This window comes from Narcine bancroftii, chromosome 9 (assembly GCF_036971445.1).
Source record: "Narcine bancroftii isolate sNarBan1 chromosome 9, sNarBan1.hap1, whole genome shotgun sequence".
NCBI lineage: Eukaryota > Metazoa > Chordata > Chondrichthyes > Torpediniformes > Narcinidae > Narcine > Narcine bancroftii.
This window is the reverse complement of record NC_091477.1, coordinates 121,877,190-121,902,454: the sequence shown is the minus strand read 5'-3', so window position 1 is coordinate 121,902,454 and position 25,265 is coordinate 121,877,190. Positions and strand designations below refer to the sequence as shown.

The 25,265-nt window shown below is 49.6% G+C and overlaps 1 protein-coding gene across 5 annotated transcripts in view; it reads left to right on the top strand.

Annotated features, from left to right (window-relative positions):
* fndc3ba (fibronectin type III domain containing 3Ba) overlaps positions 1–25,265 on the top strand; it is a 211,432-nt gene that overhangs the window by 153,281 nt on the left and 32,886 nt on the right. For all 5 annotated transcript variants that reach the window (XM_069897581.1, XM_069897577.1, XM_069897580.1 and 2 more), the window contains exons 9-19: positions 459–518; positions 4,455–4,593; positions 5,606–5,659; positions 7,183–7,307; positions 8,914–9,088; positions 10,985–11,071; positions 13,114–13,252; positions 15,674–15,745; positions 17,380–17,498; positions 18,413–18,518; positions 24,563–24,732. In XM_069897581.1, coding sequence (XP_069753682.1) covers positions 459–518; positions 4,455–4,593; positions 5,606–5,659; positions 7,183–7,307; positions 8,914–9,088; positions 10,985–11,071; positions 13,114–13,252; positions 15,674–15,745; positions 17,380–17,498; positions 18,413–18,518; positions 24,563–24,732 — 1,246 coding nt within the window. The remainder of the gene's footprint in view (positions 1–458; positions 519–4,454; positions 4,594–5,605; positions 5,660–7,182; positions 7,308–8,913; positions 9,089–10,984; positions 11,072–13,113; positions 13,253–15,673; positions 15,746–17,379; positions 17,499–18,412; positions 18,519–24,562; positions 24,733–25,265) is intronic.

Here is a 25,265-nt window from a genome sequence, read left to right as displayed (position 1 = left end):
ACCGTCCCATCACACACTCCCGGGGTCAGACACAGAGTGAATCTCCCTCCACACCGTCCCATCACACACTCCCGGGGTCACACCGAGTGAATCTCCCTCCACACCGTCCCATCACACACTCCCGGGGTCAGACACAGAATGTCAGGTTCAGCAGTAATAAGATACAGCATGAAGCTCCCTCTGGACCAGAGACTGCTCTGCTTCTTGGAAACAACACAGCTGATGTGACTGGAATCTCAGGACCAGATTCTGCATAACACCCTTTGCAGATTTCACCCCTCCTGATTTATGGAGAAATTTCCCACAGCTGGTAGCTTCTATCTGATTCACAGGAACTTTCAAAGCCACTTGGTTTGGAAAGGGATGGATCTGGGGGCTCTGTTAATGGCACCGAGGTCATGGTTTGAATAGTTGGGTAAGATTGCATGTTGTTGACAACTGTGTCGTGTTGCTTGCAGTGGCGAGGATTTAGAATGCAGCCTCACAGACCTGCGGCCAACTACAGATTACCACATCAGGTGAGCATGGGTCCCTTGTGGCCTTCCAGACTTGCTGGGAAAGGCAAGGAAAGAACATAGAACCCTGAACATGGGTATGTGGGATTAGCAACCCTGCAGAACCTTCCATACTCATGGATGGAGTAGATACAGGATGGATTGTACAGGGTCCAAACCTGGGGCATTAAAACTGCAGAGCATCACTTTTTTTTAAATTTTTTATTTTTCACACCATAAATCACATTAGCCATGATATACACTATTTCTTTTTCACACATATACAGTGACTTTTTCTCCCCCCCCCACTTTCCTCCCAAACCACCCCCCCACCCCCCCCCTCATCCATTTTAGGTATACAATCTAGGTTGCATTAAGCCAGTCAGACAATGTTGTCATTCAACAAAAATACACCAGAAATTCTACTGAGTCCATTCTTTTCTTTCCTTCTCCTTCCATCAACTTAGGTAATGTTTGTCCCCGGTAGGTTTTCGCTATTGTATTTAATGTAAGGCTCCTATACTTGTTCGAATATTTCAATATTATTTCTTAACCTATATGTTATTTTTTCTAATGGAATACATTTATTCATTTAAATTTAGTAGTTTCTTCCTTTTAATTTGGTTATGTATTCCATTAATATTTAAAGTCATATAGTTCAGCGTAGCCCTTTTATATTTTGTTTATCTTCTCTTTCCGTTTTTCCATCATTACCTTTCCTCCTTTTCCATTTCTGTTTTCTTATTTTCAACTCTTTATAAGACAACATTCCTACAACATCCAACATTTTCCTTATTCTCCTATTTCTATCTTATTTATCCCCAATCTCCCCTTCCCCTCCTGAGTTGTCCTTTATCCCTTGTCGGACAACCACATCTCCCCTCTCCATTTGGATTTGCGAATCCACTCGCAAGCGTCAACTGATTTTGCAGTGACCGCTATTTCCCCCCACCCCACCCCCCCCAGAAAAGATTTCACTTTTCATATGTCACAAAGGTCACTCTTTTAATTCCCTCCTTATTCTCTCTATTCCATTACCTTCCCTTATTAATTCTTGTCTATACTATCTATATTTTCCTCTAAGTACAGATACATTCATGTATGCTCATTGTCTCTATTCACTCTTATACCTCTTTACCCACATACATATCAATCGTGATCATTTTTACTCTCATTACCCGTCTTCATCCCTCAGTCTATTTTTGTCTTTACCCACATACATATCAATCGTGATCATTTTAACTCTCATTACCCGTCTTCCTCCCTCAGTCTATTTTTGTAATTGTTCTGCAAATTTTCGTGCTTCTTCTGGATCCGAGAATAGTCTGTTTTGTTGTCCTGGAATAAATATTTTCAATACCGCTGGATGCTTTAGTATAAATTTATACCCTTTCTTCCATAAAATCGCCTTTGCTGTATTGAACTCTTTTCTCTTCTTTAGGAGTTCAAAACTTATATCTGGGTAGATGAAGATTTTTTGCCCTTTATACTCCAGTGGTTTGTTGCCCTCTCTTACTTTTTCCATTGTCTTCTCCAGTACCTTTTCTCTTGTAGTATATCTTAGGAATTTTACTACAATAGATCTTGGTTTTTGTTGTGGTTGTGGTTTAGAGGCCAATACTCTATGTGCCCTTTCTATTTCCATTTCTTGCTGTAGTTCTGGACATCCTAGGGTCTTAGGGATCCACTCTTTTATAAACTCCCTCATATTCTTGCCTTCTTCATCTTCCTTAAGGCCCACTATCTTTATGTTATTTCTTCTGTTATGGTTTTCCATTGTATCTATTTTTTGAGCTAGTAGTTCTTGTGTCTCTTTAGTTTTTTTATTAGATTCCTCCAATTTCTTTTTTAAGTCTTCTACCTCCATTTCTGCTGCTACTGCCCGCTCTTCCATCTTGTCCATTTTCTTTCCCATTTCTGTTAAGGTCATCTCCATTTTATTTATTTTCTCTTCTGTGTTGTTGATTCTTTTTCTTAAATCCTTAAATTCCTGTGTTTGCCATTCTTTAAATGACTCCACGTATCCTCTAATAAGAGCAAGTATATCCTTTACCTTGCCTTTCTTTTCTTCTTCTATTTCACCATACTCTTCCTCTTCTTCTTCCTCCTCTGGGTTGACCATCTGTTGTTTCTTTGGTGCCCTTTCCTTCTCTTCTTTCTTGTTTCTATTGTCTTCTGTGGTCTCTTCTTGCTGCAGGTGTTCTGCAGCTGTCGTTGCCGGCTGTGGAGATCGACTCCCCAGCTGGTCCCCCCTCCCGTCGGTGTGTTTTTTTTCATGCGTGGTTGCGCACTTTTACTCGGCTCAGCGAGCCATTTTTGTAGTCCATTATTTACCGACCTGAGGGAGCGGGTTTCTCTCTCCGCAGCGGGCCTCTTCGGACAGGTAAGGCCTTCACCTTTTTCCTCCTTTGTCTTCTCTTCCTCTCTTCTTACCGTTGCTTTCGATTTTTCTTTTTTTGTCGCCATCTTCTTTCCACCTTTATACTCACTTTTCTGTAACTTTTATTTCTGTGCCTTTGTGTTTTCCTTTGTTTTTCCCGACTTTTCTGGAGAGGGCTGGAGTTCACTGTCCGGCCACTACTCCATCACGTGACTCCTCCCTGCAGAGCATCACTTTAGGGCTAAGAGGGTTCAGGGGGGTTCTAAGGAAGGACGTTTTCATCCGGGGTTGGGGGGGGGGAATGTTTGGAACTTGGGAGGCACTGCCGACATCAGTGAAGAATCTAGTTGAGTTGCATTACCTAGTGGAGATAGGTGTATGGTGGTCAGCAAGATGAAGGCGGCAAATGCGATGCTGGCGTTTATTTCAAGGGGAATAGAATATAAGACCAGGGATGTGATGTTGAGGCTTTATCAGGCACCGGGGAGGCCTCACGTGAGGATTGTGAGCAGTTTTGGACTCCTCATTTGAGAAATGATGTGCTGACATTGGAGAAGATTCTGGGAAAGAAAGGGTTATCATACGAGGAGCAATTGACAGCTCTTGACCTGGACTCATTGGAATTTCGGAGAATGAGATAGAGAAGCACATTGATATGTTTCAAAGATTGAAAGGTGTGGACAGAGTAGATGTAGAAAGGTTGCTTCCTATAGTCTAGGACAAGAGGGCACAACTTCAGGTTTGAAGGGTATTTTGTTGCAGCGTTATGGTGCAGAACGAGATACAAAATTACTATAAATTGCTTTTCTGTAAATACACCATTTAACAAAAGAAGAACAAGCGTGGTCGTGTCTGTGGTTCATTGTCCATTCAGAAATCTGATGGCAGAGGGGAAGAAGCTGGTTTTGTACCATTGGGTGCATGTCTTCAGGCTCCTGGACCTCCTTCCTGGTGAAGTGAGGAAAGGGCATGACTTGGGTGGTGAGTAATCTGCGAATAGTCTGTCTCTGGAGAGCTTGGCCATGTGGAGTGATCTTGGTGGCCTGTTTGGGGACCTTCAGATATCATGCCTGATACTCAATGTCTACACCTCAGCTAAACCTGCTTTTGCTGCTCCAGGAATCAACAGTTCCAATGTTCCCATACTTGATTCACTCAACACACCCTGCAAAAAAAGCCCGATCACCTGCCCTGATACCTCCCTCTGTTGTTTGGCAGCACTCCCTCTGTGAGGGCCTTTAAATGTGGCTGACAATCAGAGAAGACCATTGGACAGTAGAGGTGTTGTCCATCAGTAGCTGGAGAGGGCAGAGAGCCGAGCTTATTGGTCCAATCAGAGTTTGCAGCTCTTGTGTTGGTTGCGTCAAAAACTCATCAACCTCAAAAGTGATGGTTCAGGTTGGACCCAGATTCCTCACCTTTGCTGCAGCAGAGCATTGTGGGAGCACGATGAAAGTCTGTGTGAGGGATGCTGGGAGATACTTGACGATCCCAGTGAGATCTTCCTCCAGGCCTCCCCTCCTGCCTCTGCCCAACATTGACGGTGGTCTCCACCTTCTTCTGTCCTTTCCTTTCTGCAGAGTTTCCACCATCTATAACTCGGTTAAAGGGTCGTACTCTGAGCCAGTGAGCTTCACCACACAGAGCTGTGCTCCAGACACCCCTTTTCCACCAAAGGTTGCACAGAGAACTAAAAACACACTGACCATCCAGTGGAAGGTAAACAATGACACCAGCACAGCAAAGGTTACGTCACAGAAGGGTAGAAGTAACAGACCACACTGTTGGGCCAGACACACCGTTATGGAAGAGAGCAGGGCAGTGGGATTAGTGTGAAATTGTACAGGGTAATGTGGGGTTGATACAGAGCTCTGAGGAGAGAGTGGGGCAGTGGGATTAGTGTGGGGACTGATACAGGGCTGTGGGGAGAGAGTGGGGCTATGGGATTAGTGTGGGGACATTCAGGGCTGTGGGGAGAGAGCAGGGCAGTGGGACTAGTGTGGGGGCTGATACAGGGCTGTGGGATTAATTTGGGGTTGATACAGAGCTGTGGGGAGATAGTGGGACAGTGGGATTAGTGTGAGGACTGATGCAGGGCTGTGGGGAGAGAGTGGGGCTATGGGATTAGTGATGGGGCTGATACAGGGCTGTGGGGAGAGAGAGGGGCAGTGGGATTAATTTGGGTTGATACAGAGCTGTGGGGAGAGAGTGGGGCAGTGGGATTAGTTTGGGGACTGGTACAGGGCTGTGGGAAGAGAGTGGGGCTATGGGATTAGTGTTGGGACATTCAGGGCTGTGGGGAGAGAGCGGGGCAGTGGGACTAGTGTGGGGGCTGATACAGGGCTGTGGGGAGAGAGTGGGGCTATTGGATTAGTGTGGGGGCTGATACAGGGCTGTGGGGAGAGAGAGGGGCAATGGGATTAGTTTGGGGACTGGTACAGGGCTGTGGGGAGAGAGTGGGGCTATGGGATTAGTGCGGGGGGCTGATACAGGGCTGTGGGGAGAGAGTGGGGGAGTGGGATTAGTTTGGGGACTGGTACAGGGCTGTGGGGAGAGAGTGGGGGAGTGGGATGTTTGGGGACTGGTACAGGGCTGTGGGGAGAGAGTGGGGCTGTGGGATTAGTGTGGGTTTTGCATTAGTGCCCCGGGTTGAAATACTGTGTGAAGTCTTGTCACACTCTACTTGACGTGGATGTGACTTAACTGTAAATCCTTGTTTCTGCTTCTCCAGGCACCTCTTGATAATGGATCGAAGATAACCAGTTACCTTCTGGAATGGGACGAGGTGAGGGTTTCTGGTTTGATCAGGCCACCAGATAGCTCAGAGTTTTGAGAAGTCTGTGTCCGTGTCCAGTCTGTTGGCAGGAAGGGAGATGTAATTAATATTTTGATGCACAGAACACTAAAACATCCTCCTAATAAGTCAACTCCAAGTGAGAAGTAAATGTCCCTCTGTGTTTAACTTGCTGTCATACTCGTGGACTTGAGGAACTGTTTCTCTTCTGTATTTCTCTATACCTTATGGTCTCTAACACATCTGCATGAGCTGCTCTTTCTGTACAGAACTTTGGAACATGCAATGCGGGTAAACACTTTACTGTCTCTCCCAGGTAATCAGAAAGAGGACAGGAGTTGGCCACAGGGCTGTGGGGAGAGAGTGGGGCTATTGGATTAGTGTGGGGGCTGGCTCTACCATTCAATAAGATCACGGCTGATCTGGCCATGGACGTAGCTCCACTAACCTGTCCATTCATTAAAATTCGCAATTCCCTATTCTTCAAAGATGTAGTTATCTGTCGTAAATACATTTTTTACTTGTGCAGAGAATTCCAAAGAGCAGGATCCTGAAACTTCCTGATTGAGCACAGTTCAGGTCACCATCTCCGTGTCGTGTTTTTGCACAGTTGGGGAAATTTTTACCTCATAGGAGAATTAACAGTTCAGACCATCGAATGTTACAGCACAGAAACAGGCCCTTTGGTCCATCTCATCTGCCTGGTCTCACTGACCTGAACCTTGACCATTGCCCTCCATGTACATAGGAACATGAGTAGGCCAAAAATGTCTCATCGAGCCTGCTCCGCCATTCAATAAGATCATGGCTGATCTAATTTCTGACCTAACTCCACCAACCTGCCTTCTCCCCATATCTTAAAATATTTTTCTTAAAATTGAGCCTGGATTCACCACTTCAGCTGGTAGTTCATTCCCCTTGAACTTTTCCCCTTACACCCTTAACCCATATCTCATGCAACCTTAGTAGTTAAGGCAACTGGTATTTACTCCTATTTTTACCCCTCATAATGTTTAATACCTCTGTCAAATCTCCTCAATTCTTCTGCTCTCCAGGAATAAAGTCCTAACTTGTTTAACTTTTCCCTGTAACTCAGTTCCTGAAGTCACGGCAACTTCCCAGTAAATCTTCTCTGCCCTCTTTCTGTCTTATTGATATCTTTCCCGTAGTTAGGTGACCAAAAATGCTCATAATACTCCAAATTTGGCCTCGCCAATGTCTTATACAACTTTACCATAACATCCCAACTCCAGCACTCAATACTTCGATTTATGAAAGCTCTCTTGCAACTCTATCCACCTGTGATGTCACTTTCAGGGAATTATATATGTATATTCCCTTTGATGTGTTCCATCAGCAGATCCTTGAAGCATTTCATAATGGTGGAGGCCACAAGGTGGTAGTCATTGAGGCCTGTTATTGTTGCCCTCTGGTTCTGGGCTGTCCTGAAACCCACGGGGATGATGGACTGCTGCAGTGAGGCGTTAAAGACTTTCTTCTTTCTTTGTGCTCAGGGGAAAAGGAACAATGGATTCCGGGAATGCTACCTGGGAAGCCAGCGGCAGTGTAAACTCACCAAGCTCCTACCGGCGATCTGCTACACCTTTCGCGTCGCGGCTTGCAACGAGATCGGGACCAGGTAGGTGGCGTTCTCCGTCTGACCCAGCAAGAGGGGTGGGGTGGCACCATCCAAATACCAGCTGTCCATGGAACCTTGCTGGGCACCGGGGAAATGGGGTGAAGCTCAGACATGGGGCAAAAGCCAGATCGGGGTCAGGTAAAATACCTCTCCCTTCACAGACATTTACATGCAATGGGTGCTGCAGATGCTGTGATTGCAGTAAAAGCACTCAGTAAATGGTGGGGGAACTCACCAGAGGGTGGAGGTGGGAAGGAGGATGGGGTGGAGATGGAGGGGAGGGAGGATGGGGAGATGGGGGAAGGAGGATAGAAGTGATAAGGAGGGTGTGGGAGGGAAGGTTGGAAGTGGGAGGGAGGTTGGAGGGGAGGGAGAATGGGGTTGGGAGAATGTAGGAGGGAAGGTAGGGGAGTTTGAAGGGGAGGGTGGGTGTGGGGAGAGGAGGGAGGTTAGAAGTGTTGGGGAGAGTGAGTGGATGGGGAGGAGAGATGGAGGGCGAGTGGAGGTGGATGGGAGAGGGTGGGTGGGGGTGGCGAGGAGGGGCAGGAGCCTCATGGTGGCCTTGGCTCTCATTGACGGGTTTCCTTCCTCTCTCTCCCTCGTTCCTCATTCACTATCATCCCTCGAACTCTCCCTCCCCTTCCTCCCAACCCATCCCTCCACTCCACCTCAATTATTCTTTCTCTCCTTCTTCCTTCCTCTTCCTCGCTTCCCTTCCTACCCCCTCCCTCTTCCTCACTCCCCTTCCCCTCTCCTTTCCCCATTTTACACCACCCTCTCTCTGATCCACCACATTGCTGCCTCCTCCACCACATTGCTGCCCCCCTCCACCCCACTCCCTCCACACCCTCTCTCTTCCCCATCTATTTCCACACTGCTCTCATCACCCCCTCCCTTGCCCACTCTCTCCTGCACTACCCATTCTCTCCCCACTCCCTCTCCCCACACTCTCCCCATTTCCCTTCTCTTTTTGACACTTTTCACCCATTCTTCTCTCATCTCCCTCTTTCTCCCCTCCCTACTCTCCATTCCCTGCTCATCGCCTTCTCTCCCATCTCTCACCTCTTGCTCTCCCCTCTCTGCCACCTCCTCTTTTTCCCACACTGCTCCCCCCTCTCCTCCTTCCCCCTCTCTCCTCCCTGACTTTCCCCCTCTTTGTCCTCCCCATCTTTCTTCCCCCTCTCCCCTCCTCCCCTGGCCTTGCCCCTCTCTCACCCTTTCCCCTCTCTCCCCTCTATTTCTCCCCCACTCAACCCTCCTTCCTCTCCCTATCTCTTTCCCCTCTCCCCTTCTCTTCCACTCTCCCCATCTTTCCTACTCTCCTCCCATCCATCCCCTCTCTCCCCACTCCTCTTTCCCTCCCTCTCCTTCTTTCACTCTCCTCTCATCTCTCTCTCTCTCCCCCAACTCTCATCTCTCTCCCCCACTCCCCCGTCATTCTCTCCCTCCTCTCGTCTCTCCCCATCTACTCTCCTCCCACCCTCCCCATCTTCCCCATTTGCCCATTGTCCCCTCCTCTCACTCCTCCAACTTTCCACTCTACCCCTCTCCCCCACTCCCCCCTCCCTTCCTCCTTCTTCTCCTTCCCTCTCTTGCGACCGTGCAGTGCGTTCAGCCAGGAGCTGGTGTGCTACACGGAGGGGAACCTCCCACAGACCCCGGCAGCTCCTCGTCTGGTGAAGGCTGGGGTTACCTGGGTCACGTTAGAGTGGAGCCGCCCTCAGGGTTCCCAGCCAGAGGAACACATCACGTACACGTTGGAGATGGAGGACAGCAGCACGGTGAGTTCCGACCGCCTGTCTGAGCCCAGAGTACCACCTTGGGACAGGGAGACCCAGCTCCTCCCAGCCTTGGGCTTCCAGACCTCTGTCCTCGCTGACCAGATGAACTCTCCTCACTTGACCCTACCCCAGTCCCCCTCATCCTGCCATTCACCCCGTGGTCACTGATCTCCACTCTGGTCCTAGCCCTGCCACACAGCAGCAGGCCCTTCCTCAGAAACAGGAGCAGGAGCCGGCCATTCGGCCAGTCGAATCTGCTCCCCCATTCAATTAGATCAGGGCTGATCTGGCCATGGATTCAACTCCTACCTTCCTGTTCCCCCGAACCTTTCATTACCCAGCTATTCAAAAATCTATCCGTGTCTAAAATACATTTAATGAGGCAGCCGCCACTGGTTTCTGGGGCAAAGCAGTTCTTCATCTCTGTCCGAAATCTACTCCCCTAGAAGCTATGTCTCCTAGTACTGGACTCGTCTGTCAGTGGAAACAACCTCTGTCTTATCTATTCCTTTTGGAATATTTTACAAAGCTTTTTGACTCACATGGCAAATGCAAATGGTTCCCAGCACTGCCCCCAGCACCGATCCCTGTGGTCCACCCCCAGCACTGATCCCTGTGGTCCAAACCCCCATCGCTGATCCCTGTGGTCCACCACCCCCCCCCCCCCAGCACTAATCCCTGTGGTTCACCCCAGCACCGATCCTTGTGGTCCACCCCACAACACCAATCCCTGTGGTTCACCCCTAGCAGCGATCCCTGTGGTCCAACCCCCATCACTGATCCCCGTGCTCCACCCCCAGCACTGATCCCTGTGGTCCAACCCCCATCACTGATCCCTGTGGTCCACCCCCCAGCACCAATCTCTGTGGTCCACCCCCCCAGCACTGATCCCTGTGGTCCACCCCCAATCATAGCTGAATCCCAGCACCGATCCCTGTGGTACACCCCCAGCACCGATCCTTGTGGTCCACCCCCCAACACCAACCACCCCCAATCACTAATTCCTGTATTCCACCCCTCAGCACCAATCTCTGTGGACAACCCCCCAGCACTGATCCCTGTGGTCCACCCCCAATCACAGCTGAATCCCAGGACCGATCCCTGTGGTACACCCCCAGCACCGATCCTTGTGGTACACTGCTGGTCACAGCCTGTACAAACACATTAATGACCATCCCCTTCCTCTCACCTAGCTGATTTTGGATTGAATTTGCCAGATTGTGTAGGATCCCAGGGATTGTACCTTAGGGAACAGTTTCCCCTGTGGGGAGCTTGTCAAAGATCTCCCCATCTCTCTCGGAGTCTGCCCTCTTGACCAACCCGAACTTCCGTCCGTGGACCATGCTACTGTCCAGCACAGGAACAGGCCCTATAGCCCATATGTCTGTGCCGAACATGATGTCGAAACAAACTAAATGCTGCCTGTGCCTGATAGATATCCCTCCATCTCATTCACATTTATGTGTGCATCTAGATCCCTCTTAAACACTACTATTGTATCAGTTTCAACCAGTACTCCCAGCATCCCATTCCAGGCACCTATCACTCTCTGTGTAAAAAATTTGCCCCACACATCTCCTTTAAACTTTCTTCCCCCCTTCACCTTAAATGCATGAACTCCAGTGTGTGACACTTTTGCCCTGGAGAAAAGATTCAGATAACCACCCTATCAACCTCTCTCATGGATTTATACACCTCTCCTACCGTTCCTCTGGCATCTTGGGAAAGCTTTCCCGAATCCTCACTCCCATCCGAATCTCTCCGTAAGACCCTGCCTCTCAGTAATGTTTACATCCCCCGTCATGTCGCTCCGTCTGAGCCCATGAGCTGCCCTCTGCCACAGTGCATAGGAAGGAGGTTGGGCTTCGTTTAACGCAGACATTGCTGCTGTTCCAGGTGTCCGGCTTCCAGTCAAAGTATACGGGCGAGGATCTGACCAGCACGGTGAAGTCACTGATCAGGAACACACAGTACAAGTTCAGGGTAAGGCCAGCCCTTCCTGCCTTCAGTGCACCCTCTCAGGCATACAGAACACCAAGAAGTGGTTGGGGTGTTGGCACACAGATATCTGTTCACCCCTGGAAAGGGTTAACCCCTCCAGGTATCAGCCCTGTCTCTTGTCAAGTTTATTTATCATCTGATTGTACAAGTACAACCTGACGAAACACTGTTCTCTGGTCCTCGGTGCAAAACACACAGACACACAGCCAGACATAGCACATACGGACAAACAATACACATGCAAGACAATTATTTTATCTATACAAATAAATAAATGTGTTGATTCACCCAATTGTGAGTCTTGGATAAGCAGTTCCTTTGGTCGTTCAGCTTTCTCACTACCTGTGGGAAGAAGCTGTTCCTCAGCCTGGTGGTGCTGGCTCTGATCTTCCAGCATACACTGCCAGCTGGAAATTGGAAGAGCAACACTTAATTCCATCTGGACGCTCTCCAACCAGATGGCATTAATATTGAATACTCCAGCTTCTATTAGGCCACTCCCCCCCCACTCTTTCTCTTCCCTATCCCTCTGTCACCTTTCCTCCAGCTCACCACCCCTTCCCTCCTCCATTCAAAATGCTATCCTCTCCTCCATCACTTCTCAGCTTTTTTCTCGTGCCCTCCCGCCCATATCCACCGATGAGCTCTTCTCTGTGACCCTGCGCTCCTCCCCCACCCCTTCCCCCACCATTTTATTCAGGGGCCTCCCTGCATTTAGCTCACACCTTGACAAAGGGCTGTCGGAAACGTTGGTTCTTTATCTTTGATACATGAAGAACGCAGCGTGTCGTACTGAGTTTCTCCAGCATCTTTGTGTCAACTTCAATCAGAGCGTCTGCAGACTTTCTTGTTTAACTCGACACACTCACCTGTCCCTCTGAAGACCTGGGAATCATCCAGGAAGAATCACCTGTCTTTCTAGCCTACTGTCCGATGGATGAAATCCCTCTGCCATTGTTTTGAAGAAGATTTCAAGAACTCTCCCCAGCGTCTTCAAACAGCAGCAGGAAAAGCACCATCTAAATTTAGATGCACAGCCTTTCTCTCCGTAAGACCCTGCCTCTCAGTAATGTTTACATCCCCCATCATGTCGCTCCGTCCGAGCCCATGAGCTGCCCTCTGCCACAGTGCATAGGAAGGAGTTTGGGCTACCTTTAACGCAGACATTGCTGCTGTTCCAGGTGTCCAAGTTTGTACTGCCCCAATTAAGCCCAATTACCCCCAGTACATTTTGAAGAGTGGGAGGAAACCAGGGCACTCTGAGAAAGCCCACGCGGATATGGGGAGAATGTACAAACTCCTTACAGACAGCATTGCTGGCGCTGTAACAGCGTTGTGTTAACTGCTACGCAAACCGTGCCATCCTTCCTTTGAATTGTATTGGTTGAGGGAGGGAACGAGAAGTTGGGTGGACTCAGCAGGTCGGGCAGCATCCATGGGGAGAAATGATCAATTGGCATTTCAGGGCTGGACCTTTATCGAGATGACAATGGGAAGGAGGGACAACAAGGTGAATCTGAACCCCGGACGAGCCCCAAGGATGCTGCCTGATCCCACTCCACCCACCCCATCTTCTCTTTGTTGGCATAAGGTTCTAACATCCACAGTTCTGGTTTTTGGGATCTCGTGGTCCGCACCACTGCAGTCCCTCCCTGCAGTCTGACTCCTTCAGTGAGCTGGTTAAGCAGTGCCCCTCACCCTCTACCTCTCTGTAAACTCAGTCCTACTCCCCCTCCCCACAACCCTCTTCCCCTTCCATTCTCCCCCTTCCTGTCCTGGCTCCTTGTGTAGTCTATGGGACATGGGGGATGGGGGGGGGGTCTGTGTATCCCTTTTTACAGGGCATGGGGAGGGGGGGTTGTATAATCCTTATGTACGGGGTGGGGGAGGGAGGGTCGTGTATCCTGTGTATGTGGAGGTTGGGGAGGTGTATAATCCCTGTGTATGGGGGGAGTGGGTGGAGTGGGCCATGTAACCATTTACATTGACAACCCAGCTCTCATGATGTCTGTTTCCTTTCACAGCTGATAGCTTCAAACCCAGAAGGCAAGAGCAGTCCCAGTGAAGTTCTCGTCTGTATCACCAACCCTGAGCAGCCGGGACCTCCGTCCACACCCTACCTGGTGGGTCCCACAACCTCGCACAGCCTCCACCTCAAGTGGGGTGAGTAAACCTTCTACTGACCCTCTGCTCTTCCTGTCCCTGAGCTCACGGAGAGGACCTCAGCTCTCACATCATCTCTGCACTATAACAACCTTCCAATTCATGGCTCTGAGGAACTTTTGATGGCTCCAAGAAACGTTTAATAGCTCTTGGACTGTACCCTTGCCATTCAGAAGAATGAGGGGGTACGTCATGGAAAAATTTTGAATGTTGAAGGCCCTGGACAGAGTAGATATGGTTGACATGATGTAGATGTGGTTGACATGATGGTGATCATTCGCCTTGCCCGCCTCATTCTTCTCAGGAAGTGCAGTCGCTGTTGCGTCTTCTTGACAAATGAGGAGATGTTGAGTGTTCACGATAGGTCACTAGTTAAGTGAACTACAAGGAACATGGTCCTCTCTACTCTCCCACTACAGAGTTGTTGATGTGTACTGGAGGGTGGCCATTCCATGGGCGAAGCTCAGCCTGACACCCTGCTCTCTGGTTCTGGACCCTCCCATAAAGGGAAACATCTCAGCATTTATCCTGTCTATAAGGATCATGTATGATCTGATGTAATCATCTCTCATCCTTCCAAACTCTAGTGAGTAAAATCCCAGACTGACTTCCCCTTGTTGGACAACCCCTGGGTGTTCTGCATCATCCTAGTGAATCTTCTCCGAAGATGAAGTAACATCTTTCTGTAAATGCAGAGAGCTTGCTTGCACACTTCAGGTTTAGTGCAGAGAGATTGGCTGATATTTTTAACATACCCCGCAGTAACAGGCCCTTCCAGCCTACGAGCACATGCCACCCAAATACACCGAATGAACATATAAAAGCTATACTTTTTATTTGAAAAGTGGGAGGAAACTGGAGCACCTGGAAGAACCCCATGCAGTCATGGGGAGAATGTTCAAACTCATTACAGTTATATTTTATTTTCCAAATATTTTTCCGTAGCTTTTGAAAGGTCCCGTTGAATATTTCCACTGCCCTTTGAGGCAGATCCCAAGCCGCGCTGAATAAGAACACTCAATGACCCCATTCCTCTGATTGTCCTGCTGTTTGTTTTCCATCCCTGACCTCTGGTCTCCAACCCTCTGTGAAGCTGCTCAGTGTCTCCTCTGTGGGAATCCATCAATCCATCTTTCACACATTAGCTTAAGGACCTCTGCTTTTGGAGAGTAACCAGTACCTCTGCAGTTTATCTCCGTCTCCAGTGATGTGACACCTCTCCTATTGATATGTGACTTACATGCTAATCCATGACTTCTAACGTGGATCACCAGAGCTGAAGTTTCTCAACAGGACCCCTTGGCCGGCAACCCCACGGCATATCAATATGTCCAAATCCTTTTCTCATCTCACTCCTCCCTTTCCCTCTTTCTTCCTTCAAAACCTGTTCTAGCCCTTGGACATCAGGCCCTCTGGTGGCCGTGCCTTCAGACACCTGCACCCTGAGTTCTGGAATGTCTCAGGCCTCTCTGCCTGTTTCTCCACCGTTAAGAAGCTCCTGGAAACATTTAACCATTTCTGGTCACCATCTCTCCTCCTGTGTCAGTTTGTCTGACACTTACTCCTGGAGGTGTTTTGGAATGCCCACACACCTTAAAGTCACTTCAATTATGTTAGAATATAGAGCATTACAGCACATTTCAGGCCCTTTGACTTACGATGTTATGCTGACACATACATTGCATACCTACCAAAAAACTACCTCATAACCCTCTATTTTCCTTCCATTCATGTGTCTGTCTAAAATTTCTCCAATGTTCCAGCCTCCACCACCACCCCGGCAAGGAATTCCAGCCACCACAACTCTCTGTGTAAAAAACATACGCCTAACGTCATCCCTGAACTTCCCTTCACTTTGTACTCATGTCCTCTGGTGTTTGCTACTCCTGCCCTGGGGAAAAATGGGCTGACTGTCCACCTGATCTAGGCCTCTCATAGATTTTTACTAACTCACTTCTCATCCTTCTTGGCTCCAAGGAGAAAAACCCCAGCTCTGCTAACCTTGCCTTATAAGACATATTTTCCAATCCAGGCCACATCCTGGATATGCTCCATGGTCCTGGAACAACACTATCATCTTTACCGTGCGAGCATGGTATGAATAAGAAATAAAGGTGACTTGACTCGACCCTGGTAAATCCCCTCTCCACACTCTCCAGAGCTTCCACAACCTTCCTGTAATGTGGTGACCAAAACTGAACACAATATGCCAAGTGTGGTCTCACCAGAGATTTGTAGAGCTACAACATCACCTCAGGACTCCTGAATTCAATCCCCGACAAATGAAGCCCAGCATCCCATAGGCTTTCTTAACTGTCCCGTCAAGCTGAGCGTCAACCTTAAGAGATCTATGTTGATGCAAGGTGGCTGATTATCCTTTTGGTGAATGCTTTTCTTACAAACTCTTATGTCTTTTTATAGACTCCCCAGAAGACAATGGTGGATCGGAAATTCTCAAGTACCTGCTGGAGATTTCAGAGGGAAGTTCAGAAGGTAAGATATTATTTAATGTTAAACATTTTATTTCTCCTTTTTGCCTTTGTCTCCTTTCCCATTGGGCCTAGGATTTCCTTGGAGTTTCAACTCTATCAACATTGGAAGGCCTCTTGTGGACTTGTGAAGATTCAGGCCATGACGCTGGATGATTGCCCCAGAAATCCCTGCCCAATATCCCAGCACTCCCAGGGAAACGCTGCTCAATATCTGATGCATATGAAGGAAGACGAGTCAGATAAATCCAAGGATACTGTGGGAAGCTAGAGAGGAAACTGCAGGAGCCCTGGCTGAGATTTATGAGCCGTTATTAAGTACAGGTGAGGTGCTGGAAGACTGGAGGGAGGCAAATGTTGTGCCTCTATTCAAGAAGGGCTGCAGGGAAAACCCTGGGAACGACTGGCCAGGGAGCCTTACAGCTGTTGTGAGTAAATTACAAGAGAGAACTCTGAGAGAAGACAAATTTGTAAGGTAGACAAAGGCTGAGTAAGGAATAGTCAGCACGGTTTTGTAAGTGAGAGGTCTTGTCTGGCAAATCTGATTCTTTTCTGAAGATGTGACCAAGAAGGTTGATGAAGGCAGAGCTGTAGATGAATATATGGATTTCAGCAAGGTATTTGATACTGTTCAGAACCGTAGACTGCTCTGGAAGGTTAGATCGTAAGGGATCCAAGGAGAGGTGCCAAATGGATAAAAACTTGGCTTCATGGGTGTAAGCAGAGGATGATGGTGGATGGTTGTTTTTCAGACTGGAGGGCTGTACCCCAGAGTTCAGTGCTAGGCCCATTAGTTCATAGCACAATTAGCAAGTTTGTGGGTGACACTAATGTGACTGGGGTTGTAGAGAGTGAAGATGGTTGCCAAAGATTGCAGCAGGATCTTGATCAGTTGGGCAAGTAGATGATGGAATCTTATACAGAGAAATGTGAGGTGTTGCATCTTGGGGTCTTAGAGTAGGACCTACACAGTGAATGGAAGGGATCTGGGGGCCATTATAGAGCAGAAGGATCTAGGAGTGCCTTGAAAGTGGCATCACAGGTAGATGGGGGAGTTAAAAAGGTTTTCGGCATATTGGCCTAAATTGGTCAGAGTATTGAATATAAAAGTTGGGAGGTCATGTTGCATTTCTACAAGACATTGGCGAAGTACAGTGTTCAGTTCTGGTCACCGTGCTGCAGGAAAGATGTTGTCAAGCTGGAGAGGGTGCAGAGATTTATGAGGATGTTGCCAGGACTCAGCGGCCTGAGCTACAGGGAGAGGTTGTGCAGGCTGGGGCTTTATTCCTTCGATGAGGGGTGATTCATTGAGATGTTCAAAATCTCATTCCCGTATCCCCTGTTTCCCGATGCAGTGAGTTGGGAACATATTCCTGTATCGCCCGTTCCCCGTGCAGTGAGTTGGGAACACATTCCCGTATCCCCCATTCCCCGGTGTAGTGTCGAGCAGCCTTTGACAGAGAGACTATATTGGGTGATTCCCCTTAGGGAAATGAGGTGCGGACCACTGGACTCTAGGACATGAGGTGCTGGGGGAAGTGCTCCTCATGCCTCGATCACCTGTGGGATCATCTGGATGGTGAATGGATGGGGTTGCTTCCCGAAGTTCTCAGAATCTTTCTCAATGTCCTGCTGCAGGAAGCCAGTGGGAGGTAGTGTACAGCGGATCATCCAACGAGAACGTCTGTGAGGACCTGAAGCCGGGCACGTTGTATCGTTTCAGAGCCTGCTGTATCAGCACTGGGGGCCACAGTCAGGTACCACAGCAGCAGCCTATGTTTTATAGCCCCTGTCATCCTGGGGAAATCCCCAAGGCACATCAGAAAGAATAATAAAATAAAAACCCATGACCGACCACACATCCAACAGCAACCTGAGCTCAAGATCCAAACCTTTCTCCCTCAGGAAGCCTTCAACACCCAAGGCCCCTCAGGAGCACTTCTTGCCCCAACAACCCTCTCAAAACCGAGAGAGGGAGGTGATAGATAGAGAGAGAGAGAGAAAAAGGGAGAGGGAGAGAAAGACAGAAGGAGGGAGTGGAGAGTGAGAGAGAGGGAAAGACAGGGTGGGAGTGGAGAGAGAGAGAGAGAGAGAAAGGGACAGGGAGGGGAGAAAGATAGATGAGAAAGAGAGAGAGGGAATGAGTCAGAGAGACAGGCAGAGAGGGATGAATGGATAGAGAAACGGATAGGTACCTGGATAGTAATGTTGTTTGGGCAGCAGGGTTGGCGTGGCAGTTAGCACAACACCGTTACGACGCTATTGATTGGGACTGAGGTTTGAATCCACGCTGTCTGTAAGGAGTTTTTACGTTCTCCCCATGTCTGCGTGGATTTTCTCCAAGGGCTCATGTTGCCTCCCACTGTTCAAAATGTACCAGGGATTGTCAGTTAATTGGGTGTAATTGGGTGGCACGGACTTGTGGGCCGAAATGGCCTGTTACCGTGCTGTATGTCTAAATTTAAAAAAAAATTAAATACACTTAAAAGTGTAGTTAGATGTCGAGATAGATTGACTGTAACACTGACCCTGGCAGGTCGTTTGGTCATTGGCCTGAGTGAAGGTCTTTGTCCTCGGCACTTCCACCCTTCTCTTTGTGTGATGGTCCCACCATGAATCTGAGCCCAGTTAATTCTCTGTCTTTCTGCCCCTTTCTGCCCTGTTGCTGCAGTGTTCCGAGAGTCTGTCCATCCTGACACAGAGTTTGGCACCCAGCGTCTGTCCACCACCCAGGCTTGTTGGGAATCCCAAACACAGGGAGCTTCAGATTGAGTGGGGTAAGTGTGGCTAATGAGGGAGATTCTAAAGGAGAGGCTGATGGGGAGAAGGGCCAGGGAGGGAACGCCAGAACTCAGGGCCACAGCAGAGGCAGTCAATGGGAAGCGATGTGATAAAGAGGTTGGAAATGGAATGGGATGTGGCTGTGTTCTTTGTGTGGGGTCACTTGTCCTTGGCACACCTCAGGAATATCTGGTCTGGTTTGGAGGGCCCTATAATTCAGTGTGAACTCATACACTTCATTCCTCAGATGCAGCAGGCCTCCTGGCATCTTGATTCAACCTCCCTCCTCCAGCTTGTTCCTCCTGGGAAAGTGTCTCACCGCATTGTGGGCTTGACCATGGAACTGGGGGGGCCAATCTCAGGAGGAGCAGTCAGTCCATTAGGATTCAGACGAAGGACAATTTCTTCATGCTAAGCACAGGGAATTGTCTGTCCTGGAAGCCCGACTGTTGAGGAGAATGGAAACAGAACGGGAAGGCGATGAGACAAATGATCTACCATGGAAGGACAAATAGAAGCTCAGATCATTATTTAAATGGTGAAAGATTGCAGCATGCTGTTGTGCAGTGACTTGGGAACGCTCGTGTATGAATCGCAAAAGGTTGGTTTGCAGGTGCAGCAGGCCATCAAGAAGGCAAATGGGACGTTGGGCTCCATTGTGATAAGGATTGAATTGAAGAGCAGGAAGGTTCTGCTGCAACTATACGTGGTCCTGGTGAGGCCACACCTGGAGTTCTGCAAGCAGTTATGGTCTCCTTACTTGAGGAAGGATCTACCGGCTGTGGAGACTGAAGGTTAACTAGGTTGATTTCAGAAATGAGGGGGTTAGCCTATGAGGGGAGATGCAGGTGCCTGGGACTGTACTTGCTGGTCTTATAGAAACACATAAAATTATGAAAGCAATAGATAAGATAAAAGCAGGAAAGTTGTTTCTACTGGAAGGGGAGAGTGAAACATGAAAGTCTGCAGGCACAGAGAAATGCTGGAGGAGCCCAGCTAGTCTCACAGGAGGTAAAGATATATTACTGACATTTCAGGCCTGAGCCTTTCTTCATGGTATAACCTAAAAACAGGAAGACTGGGGAGATAAAGGGGGAGGAGTCAACAGATAAAAGGAGTTAATTGGATATGATAAGTGGAAAGATGAGAATTGATTTTGGCTCTGCGAAAGGAAATGGGAAGAGAAAGAGAGAGAAGTCAAGAGGATGGGAGACAGAGGGGTTAACAGAAACTGGAGAAGTTGGGGCTCATGCCATCTAGTTCAGGGCGTCCCATATGGAAGATGAGGTGTTGTTCCTTTAATTTTCAGGTGGTCTTAGTCTACCAATGAATGAGACAATGGACAGATATGTTGGCCAGGGAATGGGACAGGGAATTGAAAGGGGTGGCCACTGCGAGATCTGTGCTATTGCAGTGGACAGAGCTAAGGTGCTCAACAGAGTGATCTCCCAGTCTGTGGCTAGTCTACCCACTGGTAGGTGAGTCTAGAACTCGGGGGTCTCAAGATTTGGGGGAATGAGGCAGATGAGGAAGAACTGCTTCTCCCCGAGAGGAGTGAATCAGTGGAATTCTCTGCTCAAAGAAGCAGGAGTGCTGCCTCACTAAATGTATTTGAGAAAGAGTTAGATTTTTGCATCGTTGGGGAATTAAGGGTCATGGGGAACAGGCGGGTAAGTGGAGCTGAGTCCACAGCCAGATCAGCCAGGAATTTACTGAATAACAGAGCAGGCTCGATGGGCCAAATGGCCAACTCCTGCTTCTAATGTTCATATGATCTAATTGAATGACAGCACAAGCTGGGGAGAACTTTTCCTTCCTCACGTTCCATCTTCCACGACCAGTCACAGGAGACTGTCCAACCCCTCTTCTGCCACTGGGTAGAACTTTGGTGGCTGAGTGATTCACAGTTCAATTCAATTTTTTTTTGTCAGATGTAATATTACACAAAATTGCATTTACTCTTCCATAAGGCAGAAAAAGATTCGCCACGAGCATTGCCCAGAACCCCTTACGGTCAGAGAAAGAGAAGGAAAAGAGAATCCCTTCAGAGTCACTGAGTGTCCGTGGATTCGCTTCCAGCCCTCCCACAGCCGCACACACTCCTATTCGATCCATCAGTAACACGAGCCCAGATCCAAACTCCCGATACAATCAGGAAGTCTTCAGCGTCTGAGGTCCTTTGGGAGCCCTCTGGAATCCGGGCTCTGATACCTGGGTCCCATGAGCCACTCTCCCGCACCCTTTATGGATCCCTTGACACCAAGTTGCTCACAGTCTGTGTGGGTCCCTCAGCCATGGAGCCCCTCACTGGTCTGCTGCCATGCTGTAGGGTCACCTCCTTTTGTGGGGGGGGGGGGTGTTCTCCCTATTTCTGTCATCCTGTGCCAGTCCGCTTTTTCCCCGGAGTCTGAGACCCCCTCGTGGCCTCTCATCTTAGGGACAGACCTTGCATCGCAGGATTTTACTGGTAGCTGTTTAAAGCCTGTACAGAGCTGTCAGCTCTAAGACCGGGTGGATGAAACCCAGAGCTAGGTCTCCAGTCTCTGCTTTCCTGGGTCCACACCAGCGGCACCACCTGCCGTTTCAGCATCTCTGGCAGCACTACCTCTTTTTAGTGCCGTAGTCGTGGCAAGAAAAAGTGGTGCTTCAACGGTGCAGACCAAATCCACCGCACATCCTGGTTCTCCCACCAGCCCCTCCTTCCCACAGACTGTGCATCAGCCTCTGAAGTTTAGTTTAAATCACGGACACTCAAACAGAGTGCGAATGGATGGCTGGCAGGGCTCGTTCAGGCACATGAATTATAACATGTCCAGTTCCCCGCTCACTGAACCAACTCTCCATCCTTTCCTTCTCAACAGCACCAGCCAAAACAATAATGGCCCACAGATATTTTCCAACCACTCTTCAGGGGAGAGTGGACCAACTCAGGATGTTTTTACTGATAATTTCTCACCATGAATTCGGGAATCCATTGCAAAGCAAACGTGAAACGACAGTGAGATAAATGGCAGAACTTGTTCTCACTCTAAACTTCACTTCTTCCTGGACCAAAGACCCGACCCATCCCTCTCTACCACCATCCCCATCTGCCTAGCAGAACCTGTCCTAACCCTAAACTCTTTGGGAGATAAATGAAGTGGTTTAATGATGGTGATTAAGGGAGAGGGGTGGGAAGGGAGGTTGGGTTGGTGAGTTCTGGTAGGATGGAGGGGATTTGGGATGAGGAGTCAGAGAGGGTTGAAGGAGTTGGGGTGGGAGGTATGGGGTTGGGTGTGGGATGGGGTGGATCATGGTGGGATGTATGGGGTTGGGTTAGGATGGGCTATTCACAGATGTCAGGAAGGAATTGGGTGGGGGTTCATGGGGGTTTGGTGTGGGATGGGGTGGATCATGGTGGGAGGTATGGGGTTGGGTTAGGATGGGCTATTCACAGATGTCAGGAAGGAATTGGGTGGGGGTTCATGGGGGTTTGGTGTGGGATGGGGTGGATCATGGTGGGAGGTATGGGGTTGGGTTAGGATGGGCTATTCACAGATGTCAGGAAGGAATTGGGTGGGGGTTCATGGGGGTTTGGTGTGGGATGGGGTGGATCATGGTGGGAGGTATGGGGTTGGGTTAGGATGGGCTATTCACAGATGTCAGGAAGGAATTGGGTGGGGGTTCATGGGGGTTTGGTGTGGGATGGGGTGGATCATGGTGGGAGGTATGGGGTTGGGTTAGGATGGGCTATTCACAGATGTCAGGAAGGAATTGGGTGGGGGTTCATGGGGGTTTGGTGTGGGATGGGGTGGATCATGGTGGGAGGTATGGGGTTGGGTTAGGATGGGCTATTCACAGATGTCAGGAAGGAATTGGGTGGGGGTTCATGGGGGTTTGGTGTGGGATGGGGTGGATCATGGTGGGAGGTATGGGGTTGGGTTAGGATGGGCTATTCACAGATGTCAGGAAGGAATTGGGTGGGGGTTCATGGGGGTTTGGTGTGGGATGGGGTGGATCATGGTGGGAGGTATGGGGTTGGGTTAGGATGGGCTATTCACAGATGTCAGGAAGGAATTGGGTGGGGGTTCATGGGGGTTTGGTGTGGGATGGGGTGGATCATGGTGGGAGGTATGGGGTTGGGTTAGGATGGGCTATTCACAGATGTCAGGAAGGAATTGGGTGGGGGTTCATGGGGGTTTGGTGTGGGATGGGGTGGATCATGGTGGGAGGTATGGGGTTGGGTTAGGATGGGCTATTCACAGATGTCAGGAAGGAATTGGGTGGGGGTTCATGGGGGTTTGGTGTGGGATGGGGTGGATCATGGTGGGAGGTATGGGGTTGGGTTAGGATGGGCTATTGACAGATGTCAGGAAGGAATTGGGTGGGGGTTCATGGGGGTTTGGTGTGGGATGGGGTGGATCATGGTGGGAGGTATGGGGTTGGGTTAGGATGGGCTATTCACAGATGTCAGGAAGGAATTGGGTGGGGGTTCATGGGGGTTTGGTGTGGGATGGGGTGGATCATGGTGGGAGGTATGGGGTTGGGTTAGGATGGGCTATTCACAGATGTCAGGAAGGAATTGGGTGGGGGTTCATGGGGGTTTGGTGTGGGATGGGGTGGATCATGGTGGGAGGTATGGGGTTGGGTTAGGATGGGCTATTCACAGATGTCAGGAAGGAATTGGGTGGGGGTTCATGGGGGTTTGGTGTGGGATGGGGTGGATCATGGTGGGAGGTATGGGGTTGGGTTAGGATGGGCTATTCACAGATGTCAGGAAGGAATTGGGTGGGGGTTCATGGGGGTTTGGTGTGGGATGGGGTGGATCATGGTGGGAGGTATGGGGTTGGGTTAGGATGGGTTATTCACAGATGTTAGGGAGGATTTGGGTGGGTTCATGGGGGTGTTTGGTGTGGTTTGGGTGGATCATGGTGGGAGTTATGGGGTTGGGTTAGGATGGGTTTTGTGGGTTTTGATACACAAAGTAGATGGGGGGTGTCGAGTCTGATTGGAGGTGCTTTACTGTGGGGGGGTGGGGGGGACAGGGGTGGAATGGAGTAGAATTGGGGATAGAGTAGGACAGGATGTTTTGTTGGGGTGGGATGTTGAACAGATTGGTGTGTGATGTGAAGTGTGGTGTGGTGGGCCAGTGTGAGCGTCAGTGTGGGGGGTGGGTCAACTTGGGGGGGAGATTTCAGTGAGGGGGGGTGGGTCAGGGTGGGAGTTCAGACAGTGTGGGCATCAATGTTGGGGGGAGCCAGTGTGTGGGGGTCAGTGGGGGGTTGGGCCAATGTGGACGGTTGGTTAGCGTGGGGTTGGGACAGAGTGGGGGAGTGGGCCCGTGTGGGTGTCAGTGTGGGGTTCAGACAGAGTGGGGAGTTCCAGGGCATTCTCAGTCACCTCCCTGGGCTTCAATGCTGCAGAGGGGGTATGTTAAAGGAACCTTTCAGAACTGAGTCATGGTGAGTGGAGTTTTAGGTGACGTGGCCAACCAAGATGGGGACGGGGGCTGTCTCTCCGGGGCAGTGGGTCTTGGTGGAGATGGAGAGGAAGAGGTGGAAGCCTTGGGATAATAGTCATCGGTTTTACTTAATGCTTTCCTTCACATTCTCTCTCCCTCACTTTCTCCCTTTTTCTATCTCTTCCTCACCTTTCCCTTTCCTTTCTCTCTTTCTCTTCCCTTTTCCTTCCTTCTCCCCACGCTCTCTTTCTCCTACACTTGTTTTTTCTCCCTCTCTTTCTCTCTTCCCCCTCCCCCACCTCTCTCCTTTCCTCTCCCTTTCTCTCTTCCCCATATTCTCCCTTTTATTACTTACCACTCCTCTCTCTCCCCCTCTCCCTCCCTCTCCCCTTTCCCTTCCCTTGCTCTTTTTCCCTTCTCTCTTCCCCATTCCCTCTCTCCCTTTCTCTCTCTCACACTACCCCTTCTTTCCTTTCCCCCTTCCTTCTCTCCACTCTCTCACTTTCTCTCTCTCTCTTGCACTGTGTATGTGATTGTCTCCCTGTTATTAACGCTGTTCCGTCTGTCGGTGTTTTGGTCCTTCCTCCCCACTGTCTGCAGGTGCCCCGCCGGATGAAGGTTCACTGGTGACGGAGTACACTGTGGAGATGAGTGGGGAAGAGCACGAACCCATTGAGGTTTACCGGGGGTCTGAGCTTCACTGCTCCGTCAGCAGCCTCCTCCCTGGAACCATGTACCGGTTCAGGGTGAGGGGGATCAGCGATGCAGGGGTGAGTCACAGCTGCCACATCTTCCACCACTATGGTCTCACCACATTGCTCCTTCTGCTGCATCCACGAACCCACCCCCCCACCTCAACTTGCTCTTCCTGAAGCTGAGCTTATCCAGAGTTCTACTGCCCACATCTGGACTCCCACTGAGCCCCCTCTCCTAGTGTCTGCCGAGCCCTCTCTCCCCCAATACAGGGAGAGGTCCTTGGGCACTGGTGCTGTATCATAAGAAACATTACAAGGCAAGAGGAGGCCAATCGCCCCACTTACTGGTGCCAGTCACATTTCACCATCAAAGGAGGCCATTTGTCTCATCGAATATATGCTGGGTATCAGAACAATGCTACTCCCTCATTAATATTTCCCTGCAGCCGCAACTCCCCACATTCCCATCAGCTGCCCCCTCCCAGATTCTCAACTCCCCCCAGGTTCTACCTCTCACCAACACAATGGTGGGTAGGGTCAATGTACAGTGGCCAATTAGTGGAGACGTGGGATGAAACTGGGCACACCCTGGGTGGGGGAGGGGGGGT